This window comes from Nicotiana tomentosiformis, chromosome 7 (genome assembly GCF_000390325.3).
Source record: "Nicotiana tomentosiformis chromosome 7, ASM39032v3, whole genome shotgun sequence".
NCBI classification, from domain to species: domain Eukaryota; kingdom Viridiplantae; phylum Streptophyta; class Magnoliopsida; order Solanales; family Solanaceae; genus Nicotiana; species Nicotiana tomentosiformis.
This window is the reverse complement of record NC_090818.1, coordinates 64,865,818-64,878,418: the sequence shown is the minus strand read 5'-3', so window position 1 is coordinate 64,878,418 and position 12,601 is coordinate 64,865,818. Positions and strand designations below refer to the sequence as shown.

The window sequence follows — 12,601 nt, the reverse complement described above, 5'->3', positions numbered from 1 at the left end:
TCTCGACTTGAATCCACTGTAGTAGGTAATTATATTGTGTTCTTTCATGTGCTTAAGTTTATCTTGATGTTGATTAAGTTAAATGGATGGACTAGACATGAACTAGTGAATAAAGTTGCTAATTGAGGATAGTTGGAGTTATGGATTATTTTCTTTATTATAAATATATGGTATAAGGCTGGAATCAGTGATGAATGACTTCATTATCATGTTAATGATACTGTTAAGTTAATTTAAGAAGTCTATAAGGGGTGATATGGGGTATACGGGTTTCAATCGGAGCTAGCCGCTCGTCGTGAAGTAGTTGTGACTTGTTGTTGTTATATGGTGTCTTGTTATTGATAATTATGTATTGATAGATTGTTATGGTCATTGTTATTGGTATATGGTATTGGAAGAGGGTATTGTTACATGGGAGATGCTACCCAAAATTTACATAAACGAGCTACTAGTTTAAGTTGCGGACTTAGCCTTTACTCAACACTGATTTTGAATCTCTTTATGCTATGGTAGATTGAGTAGAGTTGTTTGAAGAATTGATTAGAAGGTATTAAGGACTCAATGAAATTAAGGTATGTTAAGGCTATCCCTTCTTTCCTATTGGCATGATCCATATGATACAACGAAATGAGCAAGCACGCTACTTTCACAAATGATTCTATTCTTAGAAGTACTAGGGTTGCCTATGTTCTTGATTCCCCATATGTCCTATTATCATATCGTTTGTTCATGGGTCTCATGACATTCCGAGAGATCGTATTGACTTACTTCATTATGCATTGCATTCATTTATACATGTACATTGACCCATGATCAGATGGCGTTATATATGCATATATTATATGTATATGGGGTATGGGGAAAGGTTATGGCGTTATATACGCACCACCACCTGATCAGCTGGTATACGTTGATGATTTCGCCCACAAAGGCTGAGATGATATGATGGGATGCCCTCAGAGGCTTGATGATGTTATGTACGCATATACCTATGCATGATATGACATTTATACGCATATGCATGACATTATAAATGTTTCATGATTCACAGAGCTATTCAGACTTAAAGGTTGAGTTCTTTACTCCATGTTTCTTTCATGTCTTTTATATACTGCTTTCATGCCTTACATGCTCGGTACTTTATTTGTACTGACGTCCTTTTTGCCTGGGGACGCTGCGTTTCATGCCTGCAGGTCTCGATAGACATATTGACAGTCCTCCTAGTAGGCTATCAGCTCAGCGAAAGGTGTTGGTGCACTCCACTTGCTCTGGAGTTGCCTATTTGGTCAGTATACTTTGGACATGTATAAATTGGTATGGTGGGGCCCTGTCCCTGCCTTTATGACATTTATGTACTCTTAGAGGCTTGTAGACATATGTCATATATATGGATAATTGTATGGCCTTGTCGTCCTATGTTTTGAGTGTACAAATAATCATTTCGATCCTATAGGCCCGTATGTTACATGTATAAGTTTGTATATCATGTTGGGTCATCCTATGTCGAGTATTCTCTTATGTTTTATTCTGGTTATCTCATGACAGCCCTTCCGACCCACTTACCCATGATGGTATGATAAGAAAGATATATTACGTTGTTACTCGGTTGAGTAAGGTACCGGGTGCCCGTCACGACCCTGCGGTTTGGGTCGTGACAGATGTTTCAGGAAATTTTCAAGGAAAACATTAGGGTAATAATTCCTAACTCGGTTTTGGTTAAATTACACGAATCTAATGTTAATTTCTTCATATAATTAGTGATTTGAGTTGGGAATTTGAAGAAAAAAATTGTGGAAACTTCTTATGCTAAAATTTGGGGATTTGAAAGGCGATTTGAGGTCGGATTTGAGTAATTCTTATATGGTTGGACTCTTTATCGAATAGGTGTTCGGATTTTATAATTTTGGTTTGGGTTATGAGGCACGAGCCTGGGTTGACTTTTTGAGTTGACTTGTTAATTCTTTGCAAAGATCGTAATTTTATTGTTCGAAATAGTTTCCTATAGTCTATATTTATAGTATGAAGTTGTTTTGGCTATATTCGTGCTATTCAGAATTGGATAATTGAGGGAAAGGGCTACTAGTGGATTGAGTTAGCGTGATTTGAGATAAGTGTCTTGTCTAACTTTGTGTGGGGGAACAACCCCTTAGGATTTGTGTTTTTTCGTGAAAATTGTGATGTGTGGAAGCCGTGTATGCAAGGTGACGAGTGTGTACACGTGCTAAATGTGAAAATTTACCGATTTTAGCTATGTAGATTCCTTTATTTCCTTAATTGAGTTATCTTAACATGTTATATTCATCATCATTAGTCTATGTTCACATGTTCTACTTGTCGTATCTCGTACTTGCTAATTGCTCTATATGTTTAGTTGAAGTTCTTGTTTCCTTTATTCCGTATTCATTATTTAACCGTTGAACTCTTTACTTGATGTTGTTATTCTTGGAGTATCTTGTTGTTGAAATTGGTGTTGAGTTATAAAGGCCGTAATTCACATTGAGGCAAAGTGTTAAGTTGTGAAATACTATTTTGTTGAGTTATTCACTTCCGGTTGTTATTGTTGAGACTATTGTGTACATTGTGGTTGAGCCATGGGCTCTTTATTATGAAAAAATTGTTATTGTTGGCTTCTTTGACAAGTTGTGATATTGGGCACTTGAGGTGCGATTTCTGATACGTTGTGTTATTGATACGCATGCGGTGGTATAAGGTTTTGGGGTTGAAACGCATGCGGTGAGATAAGGTGGGCTTGATACGCGTGACTAGTAGGGGAACTACTAGAAGTCATGTGGTGTGATAAGGTGGGCTAAAACGCGGGATGCTATTTCGGAAAAATGATTTTCAAAACTAAATGTAAAGGCTCCTGCGTTGATATAAGGAAAGATTGTGATTTATTCTTGTGATTTGAGACTACGAGGCGGTACCTCGGTAGTGACTCTTGTTGATATTTTCCTATTGTTGTACTTGTCTTTGGTTGTATTGTTTACTTGGCATATCATTCCTTGTTTTCTCCGTGTTGCATTAATTGTTTTAGTTCCGTGTAGCTAACCTTGATATGTTATTCGTTGTTTCAGTTTCATTGCTTTCAATACTACACTGCCATACACTTGTACAATTTTTTTTCTTATTTATTCCAGTAGGGCCATGACCTGACCTCGTCACTATTCTACCGAGGTTAGGCTTGGCACTTACTGGGTACTGTTATTTTGTACTCATGCTACGCTTATGCATATCTTTTTTATGCAGATCCAGGTACCTCCTACCAGTCCAGGCATCAGTGAGCTGAGTTCGTACTTGGAGATTTCAAGGTACACCTGCCGGCGTCCGCAGGCCTCAGAGTCACCTTCTATCTATTTTTATGTTTTCCTCCTTTTATTAGATATAATTGTATAGGGATGACTATGATACCATGGTAGAGTTTGTGACTCGATATCACCAGGTATTGGGGAAATTGTACATGTTGAGTTATGAAGTTTTTCTTTATTATAATCGTTGTGCATTTGGGAGTTTATTTGCTATTTCAGTCATATTCCACATATTTATTAGGATTATCTAGTCTTAGAGACCTTCCATCATAATATCCCACAGAGGGAAATTGGGGTCATGACAAATTGAGCACTCAAGGATAGAGTCATAAAATTCATTGTTTTATAATTGAGAACTCAAGGATGAAGTCATGGAGTTTGTAGTTCTATATTGAGAAACCCAAGAATAGAGTCATGGAATTCGTGGTCTACAATTGAGAACTCAATGATAGAGTCATGGAGTTCAGAGTTCATGATTCTATAATTGAAAACTCAACGATAAAGTCATGCGTTCATAGTTTTACAATTTTGAACTCAAGGATAGAATCATGAAATTCATGGTTTTACAATTAAGAATTTAAGATCAAAGTCATGATGTTCGTGGTTCTAAATTTGGAACTCAAGAATAGTATCATAGAGTTCGTGGTTTTACAATTGAGAACTTAAGAAGAAAGTCATGAAGTTTGTGGTTTTCCATAACTGAGAACTCAATGATAGAGTCATGAAATTTGTGGTTTTACACTTGAGAACTCAAGGATAGAGTCACGGAAGTCATGGTTTTACAATTGAGAACTCAAGGATAGAGTGATGGAGCTCGTAGTTTTATCATTTGAGAACTCAAGGATAGAGTCATGAAATTTGTGGTTTTACACTTGAGAACTCAAGGATAGAGTCACGGAGGTCATGGTTTTATAATTGAGAACTCAAGGATAGAGTGATGGAGCTCGTAATTTTTCCATTTGAGAACTCAAGGATAGAGTCATGAAATTCGTGGTTCTACATTTTAGAACTCGAGGATTGAGTCATGGAGTTTGTGGTTTTGCAATTGAGAACTCAAGGATAAATCATAAAATTCGTGGTTTTACAATTGAGAACTCAAGGATAGAGTCATGGAGCTCGTGGTTTATAATTGTGAACTCAAGGATGAAGTCATGGAGTTTGTGATTCTTGTTGATATTATTTATACTTGGTAATGCAAAGTTAAAGATTCCTTTGTGCTCCCTTTTACTATTCCTTTGTGGTCCCTTTTTCTTCTCTAGTTCTTTATCTTTTGTTAAAGACAAAGTGTCCCTCATCGGTTATGAAAAGTTTTTTTCTTCTCTTTATATTGAATTGCTATTTTTTGGGCTTGTAAAGAGCAAGTAAAAGGGAGTGGCCTCGCGCACATGAGAAATTGGTTTTGAAGGCAAAACGGGTCAATTTTCCCCTATCCCTCATGTGCGCGAGATATACGTGAGGCCTAATCAAAATCTGATTTTGCTAAAAAGTTATTTCTTCATTTTTGAGCTTACCAGAAAAGTGTTCAAATATATGCCTACCAAAATATGTCCAAATTCATTCTCTTTGAATTGAATTATGTAACGTCTGATTTATTTCTTTGTAACAACTATGCTTTAATTTGTTGTAACCACTATTTGAATTCTTGTAACTCCCACTTGAATTTTGTAATAGCTCTTTTATTTTATAACCCCACTTAATTCTCCTTCTTGTAACCGCTCCAGAAGCTTACCTATATAAGGAGTTGTTTTGTAAAATTTTCAAACACAGAAAAAACCTTCTTCATCTTTTTTTTTAAGCAACTATACTACTCGGCAGCACTTGCTTAGTGGCTAATATATAAATAAAATCCCAAAATGGGTCCAAAGCTTACAAGATGTTCAAACCAAAATAGAAGTTGCATGAAGCTACTAGCTATTAAACAGATAGAAAAAGCTAAAATCTAATGAACTAGCTATTACAACATAATAAGTCGAATGCTTCCTTCTCCTATCAGTGTATGTGAATCCAATTGTCATTGGCAAATACCAAGCATTACCTATCAATCTCTCACCAGGCGCCATGGTATACTGTCCATAGGCTAAAATGAATTCCAAACATTCCCACCACAGAGTTGAAGCCAGCATAGTCTTCCAAGTGTAGCTACTATATGATCCCCATATGCAGTGGACTGATTTTGTCCAAGTATTAATTATGTGCTTACTCATCAAAATTAATGTGTAGAAGAAGAGCATGGCTTTAGTCAGGCTTTGCAAGGCAAAAGCCAGGCTTGAGCTGGCTTTAGGCAGGCTTTGCAGGGCAAAAGCCAGGCGTGAGCTGGCTTTAGGAAGGCTTTGCAAGGTAAAAGCCAAGCATGAGCTGACTTTAGCCAGTCTTTGCAAGGCAAAAGCCAGGCATGAGCTGGATTTAGGCCAGCTTTGCAAGGCAAAAGCCAGGAATGAGCTGGCTTTAAGCAGGCTTTGCAAGGCAAAGGCCAGGCTTTAAAATTGTGCCTTTTTGTGATCTTGTAAGCTCAGATCCTTCCCTACTAGAACCTTTAATGTAGACATCATTCTAAATATTGCTAAACCATCCTCAGATTGAGCATGAAAGCATGCTAATACCACTGAGAAATGATTCAACAATCTCCAGAAATACCATATGATGGGTTCAACATTTTCCTTAGCATTTGGACATAGCAGAAGTAGGATAAATTGTACCATCCCACACCTACTTATCGTATTTTTTCTGTACACTATCAAAGCACCCCCAGAATGAGCATGGGACCATGCTAATACCATTGGAAAGTACCTTAATAGCATACTGAATGAGATAAAGAAACATGCAGGTTTGTGCAGAGTCCAACCTGTGAAGTCATCAGTTTGGGGTTCTTCTCTTTGCTATCCTAACCCTAAGGTTAGGTGATTGAGATTTATCTAGATTGATCAACCTCCTCCCTGTACTAGGCAGTTCATAGAATGAATGAAACTCAGATGTACCTGCAAAAGAGAACACAATATTAGTTATAAAATCTGCCACTGAGTTGCCTTATCTGAACACATGTTGAAAGATCACATTGAAGTTGTCCTTCATCTCTATAATTTTCTTCACATCCTGTGCAATAACCCAAGGAGTCATCTCTTCTTCTTAAGTCAGTTCCTGGGCAATTATTTTGTGTAAACTGCAAACTTTCAGCCACGAGTACACATGTTTGGAGGTTTTGTGGAACCTTGGAGGCCGACCAATCTCAATGATTTTCACCTAATCGGGCCAAAATTGCTTTCAAGACAGTGACTTGCGACGATACAATATTTGTTCGATAAGTTATTTCTATTTTCTTCTTGTTCTTGGTCAATATTATCAACTATTTTTCCAACAATTGAAAGCAATTTTACAATATTGATCAATGGCTAGTTGTCTTAACAAAATACTTTCTGACTTGTCAAAGATTGAGCCTTTGGATGGAAACAACTATAAGTGTTGGTCCCAAAAGTTTTTGATAACAATTAGAAATTGATTATATTTTGTTTAACGAACCTCGTGTTGATGTGGTTTATAATACTACTGTTGTTGATGATGGTTCTAATACTAGTGCTATTGTTGTTTCTGACGATGCTGCTAAAAAGAAATTTGAAAAGGATAATAGAACTGTTTGAAGGCATCTGCTTAACCATATGACTAACCCTCTATTTGATTTGTTTATAAATTATAAATCTACTAAAGTCATATGAGACAATTTGGAGAAGAAATATGGTGCGGATGATACGGAAAAAAGCATATGGTTGGAAAGCGGATCAAGTTTCAGATGGTTGATGATAAGCCAATCATGGAGCAGGTTCACGAGTATGAGAACTTGATTGTTGATGTTCTGAACGAAGGCATAGAGATGTGTGAGGTTCTTCAGGCTAATGTTTTTCTTGAAAAGTTTCTATCTTCCTGGAGTGATTACAGGAATCAACTGAAACACAAGAAGAAAAACTTAATTCTTCAAGAACTGATCAGTCACATGAGGACCGATGAAGCAAACCATCTTAAAGATGAGGAGGCAGAACAACTTAAGGATACGATGAAATCTCCCTCTCTCTCTCTCTCTCTCTCTCTCTCTCTCTCTCTCTCTCTCTCTCTCTCTCTTAATTCTTCTAAGGCTAACCTTGTGAAATCTTCTAGTACTTTTGTGAAAGACAAGTTTAAAGGCAAATAGAAAAAAGGTTAGAAGAAAGCATATGTGAAGAAGCAAAATTACTTCAATAAGCCAGAGGGCCAAATTCAAAAGTCGAAAAGACCTTGCTATGTCTGCGAAAAAATTGATCACAAGGCTTTCCAGTGCAAACAGAGACAAGGGCAAAGTTCAAAGCATGGAGAAAAAAGCTCCAATCTAAGCTAACCTTACTTAGGGTGGTGATGTCATTGTTGTAGCGGTCGTTGAGGCAAACATGGTGGCTAACAAGACTAACTGGATACTGGACACAAACGCTTCAAGGCACCTTTGTGCCAACAAGGAGCTGTTCACGACTTTGAGAAATCTGCTGATGGCGAGTGTGTCTTCATATGTAATTCCACTACGGCTGGAATTATGGGTAAAGGAAAAATTCTTCTTAAGTTAACTTCTGGACAAACCTTAGCCTTGAACTATGTTCTGTACGTACCTTCATTCGTAGAAACTTAGTGCGTTTCTCAATAAAGCAGGTCTTAAACTTATTTTTGAATCTGATAAAATTATTATTTCTCGTGGGGGAGACTTTGTTGGGAATAGAAGTTTATTTGTACTGAACATTGTTCAAGAGATTACTAATAATGCTAGTACTTCCAGTTCTGCTTATATTGCTGAGTCTATTGATTTATGGTATGGTAGACTAGATCATGTTAATATTGCTTCTATTAAAAAACTTTAAAAATTAGAATTAACTTCTGCAACTAATGTTGATAATTTTCTAAGTGTCATGTTTTTGTAGAAACAAAACATACCAAAAAGCCTTTTAAGAATGTAACTAGTAGAAATACCGATTTGCTTTAACTAGTGCATTCGGTCTTAGCTGATTTTAAGAACATTATTAGTAAGGGTAGAAAGAAATACTACATCACTTTTGTAGATAACTTTTCTAGATACACTAAGGTATATATTCTTAAGTCTAAGGATGAGGCTGAAAATATATTTTTGAAATACAAAGCAGAAGTAAAAACTCAATTAGATAGAAAAATCAAGAGACTAAGGCATGACAAGGGTGGTTGATATAGTATTAATACTCTAGAAGTCTTTTGTGAGAAAAATTTGCATTATACATGAGGTTAGTGATCCCTATACTCCCAAACAAAATGGTGTAGCCGAACAGAAAAATTGAACCCTTAAGAAAATGATGAATTCTATGCTTTTGAGTTTAGGTTTATCCGATAATATGTGGGGGGGAGGGGGGGAGAGCTATTTTATCTGCATGCTATGTTCTTAATAAAGTCCCTCACAAGAAGTTAGATAAAACCCTGTATGAGTTATGGAAAGGGTTTACCCCTAAATTGAAAATTCTGAAAGTGTGGGGGTGTTTGGCTAAGGTTGGTCTACTTGATTTTAAATAAGTAACTATTGGACCCAATACTTTTGATGCCATTTTTATTGGTTATGCTCAAAATAGTGTTGCGTATATATTTATGTCTTTGAATGATAATTCTATTTATGAATCTAGAGATGAAGAATTTTTTGAGCATGTTTTTCCATTGAAAAATAATGTGCCTAATAATGCTTCTACATCTATGTCTGTTAATTCTCATATTGTGCCCTCTTCTAGTGTTACTGCTAATGAGCATGAAAATGAACGTAGAAGGAGTAAAAGACATAGAATTGAAGCTAGCTTTGGTCTTGACTTTATCACTACTTTCTTGACTGAAAATCTTTATCTTGATATTTTGAATGATGAATTAGTGTCTATATATTTAACAGAAGAAGACCCTAAGACTTATCATGAAGGAATAAATGCTAATTTTTGGAAAGAAGGCATTAAAAGTGAATTAGACTATATAGTTTCTAATCATACTTGGGACTTGTCTGATTTTCCTAAAGGTTGTAAATCAATAAGTAGCAAGTGGATATTTAAGAAGAAATTGAGACCTGATGGTACAATTGAGAAATAAAAGGCTAGACTTGTTATTAGGGGTTTTAACCAAAAGAAATGCATGATTACTTTTACACTTATTCTCCTGTGACTAAAATAGCGACCATTAGAATTCTTATTGCTTTAGCCACTATTCAATATTTAGTTATACATCAAATGGATGTAAAAACGGCTTTTCTAAATGATGATTTAGAGGAAGAGATCTATATGACTCAACCTGAGGGGTTTGTGAACCAAGGATAGGAGAACAAAGTATACAAATTGAGAAAGTCTCTGTATGGTCTAAAGCAGGCACCTAAGAAATTGTATGAAAAGTTTAATAGCACATTAGAGGATAATAATTTTATTGTTAATTGTCACATACCAAAATCTAACTAGTCGTGATGGCACCTAACCCAACCCGCTAGATAAGCCAATTAACAATAACATAATCCAAATGAGATTACTGAGAAATAAATGATGAAGTAACTGAACTTTTATACAACAACCCAAGGACTGGTAGTACAAATCATGAGCTTCTAAGACTTAGAGTTTACAAGATGGCATGAAATAAATACATCATCTATTCGAAGGACAAGTGGCATCTATAACCAGAACGCAGGTACATATTCAATGTCATCTCTCTCCACACACAACGACATAAGCTTCAAGATCTGCACGTATGGTACAAAAGTGTAGTATAAGTACAACCGACCACATGTACTCAATAAGTAACAAACCTAACCTTAGGTTGAAAGTATTGATGAGCTCGGAAGATAGTCGGATTCCAACATCAATAGCCAATAACAATTCATAACAGTGTAGTGAAGCCAGTAAAGGTATATGATTCATGAAATATATGCTCAGCTTGGTCACAATTACGGGAGAGTAAGCATGATTTTCAAGTAAAATAGTCAATTCAAAATCTCACTACTAAGAAACAAATAAACATGAGTTTATCAAAAGAACTGTATCCCCAATTCACAACACCAAATAAGAATTTATGTTACCAATTAGCATGAGTAAAGTACATCTCTAAGACTACATGTGAGTATACATGTCAAGTCATCAATTATCATTAACCGTCTAGCATGGCTAATAGACATCTTTATACCTACATGTCAAATATACATGTCAAATCATAAACATTACATTACCGTCTAGCATGAGAACAATGCATCTCTATGCCTACATGTCAAGTAATCAAATGTCATGTCACTGTCTAGCATGAGGAAGGTACATATCTATGCCTACAAGTCAAATAAACATGTCAAAAACTCCAATTCACAATGAACTCATTAAGTACACACAATCTTAGCGCACTCCAGGTGCCTCGCTCAAAGCCCGTTTCATAGCCGTGGATCCATCAAAATAATCACACTTAGCACTGTAAGGGTGCTTGGCATAACTGCCCATCATCAAAGCATGTATATGAAATACTATGCCTGCGCATACTGCTGGCATGTTAGACTCCGGAGGGGTGGATCCTACCCAAGTACTAATTGTAATCACTTAGCCCAACTAGTGGGGCCTGGTGCCTGTGTAGCCACAAATTAGTAAATCTTAGCCCAATGTGGTGGCCTGGCATACACGTTACCTCAATATCAATATAACCATTGCGGCGTGCAACCCAATCCAAGTATCAACATCAATACGGCTTTATGACCCATATCAGCCATCAATCCGCTCAAGTCTCAATATGCAAACATCTCACAAAAATATAATACAATTATATAACAAGGAATATCACAATGTGCCTCAAATATCGTCCATACTTGTGTCACGTACAAGGACACCAATAATATATGAGATAACATATCAAAAGTTCTCAGAGACAAATATATATAACATGCGAATGTAACTATCATGACTGTACTGTATGACTACGTCTAAGGAAAATAGTTCAACATGGCATGAATAGCCTTATCATGACTCAAACAATTAAGCAGGTGGCCTAGACATGACTTCTAGCATGAATGATATCTCACATAGTCACATAGATGGAGAAAACATGAAATCGAAGAAGCATGATAGCAAAACAAGGCATATAATAGCCTACAAATCACCCGGATCATGAGTACCTCGGTGTACGCACCTGCGCTGGTCACCTAGCACGTGCGTCACCCCCAACCCATCTCAAATATCATAGTTCTAAGTGATATTTACCCTCAAATGCAAGTTTAGATATGTTACTTACCTCGAACAAGCCAAATCAAATACCGAGCAAGCCAACAAGACTCTAGAATGCCATCCCGCGTAGGTCAACCTCCGAACGACTCGAAACTAGCCAAAAGCAACTCAAAACATCAAATAATTCCTAAGGAAACTATCCTAACTGATAAAGGTCGATTCTTTAATCAAATAATCAAAGTCAACCAAAAAGTCAAACCTGGGCTCGCACCTTGGAACCCGACAAAACTCACAAGACAATCCATTCAATTACAAGTCTAACCATACTAATTTCACTCAAATCTGACTCCGAATCGATGTTCAAAACTCAAAAATTTACTTTAGGAAAATTAAACATAAACCCCTAATTTCTCTTTAAAATTCATCAATCAAATGACAAAAATCAAAGATGGAATCATGGAATATAATAAAAACCGAGTAGGAAATACTTACCCCAATCCATGTGGTAAAATCCATCTCCAAAATCGCCCAAAACCGAGCTCCAAATCTCCCAATGTGACAAAATGAACAAGCCCTCGAATATATAGCTTTTTCCCAGGCATTTCGCAAATGCGAAGAATAAGCCGCTTCTGCGACATCACATCCGCTTCTGCAGAAACAACTGGAAAGTTGACCACTCGCACCTGCGAAAAACCATCCGCTTCTACGACATCGCAGGTGCGACACAAAACACGCATCTGCGCAACATCTTGCTCTTGCGCCCTAGCCATCGCTTCTGCGCTAACGCAGATGCGGCCCAATACCTCGCATCTGTGATGTTACCAAACACAGCCCCTTTCGGTTCTGCGACCACTGGTCCGCATCTGCATCCATACTTCCGCAGATGCGGAAACACCAGCACCAGCCCCTCTTCAACAATGCAACATGAGGTAAAATGAATAGAACCACGTTTGAAACTCGCCTAAACCTCTCGGAACCCTGTCCGAACATACCAACAAGTTCCAAAACATAATATGGACCTACTCGAGGCCTTAAATCACACATGACAACATCAAAATTATGAATATCACCTCAAATTAAAGTTAATGAACTTTCAAACTTTCAATTTCT

General features: G+C 36.9%; 1 protein-coding gene across 1 annotated transcript; it reads left to right on the top strand.

Annotated features, from left to right (window-relative positions):
• The first annotated feature begins 7,714 nt into the window (after positions 1-7,714).
• Positions 7,715-9,401, top strand: LOC138895704 (uncharacterized). Its single transcript, XM_070180424.1, has 3 exons — positions 7,715-7,831; positions 7,940-8,124; positions 8,906-9,401. Exons 1-3 carry the CDS (start codon positions 7,715-7,717, stop codon positions 9,399-9,401), a joined length of 798 nt encoding a protein of 265 aa, XP_070036525.1.
• The last annotated feature ends 3,200 nt before the right edge of the window (positions 9,402-12,601 follow it).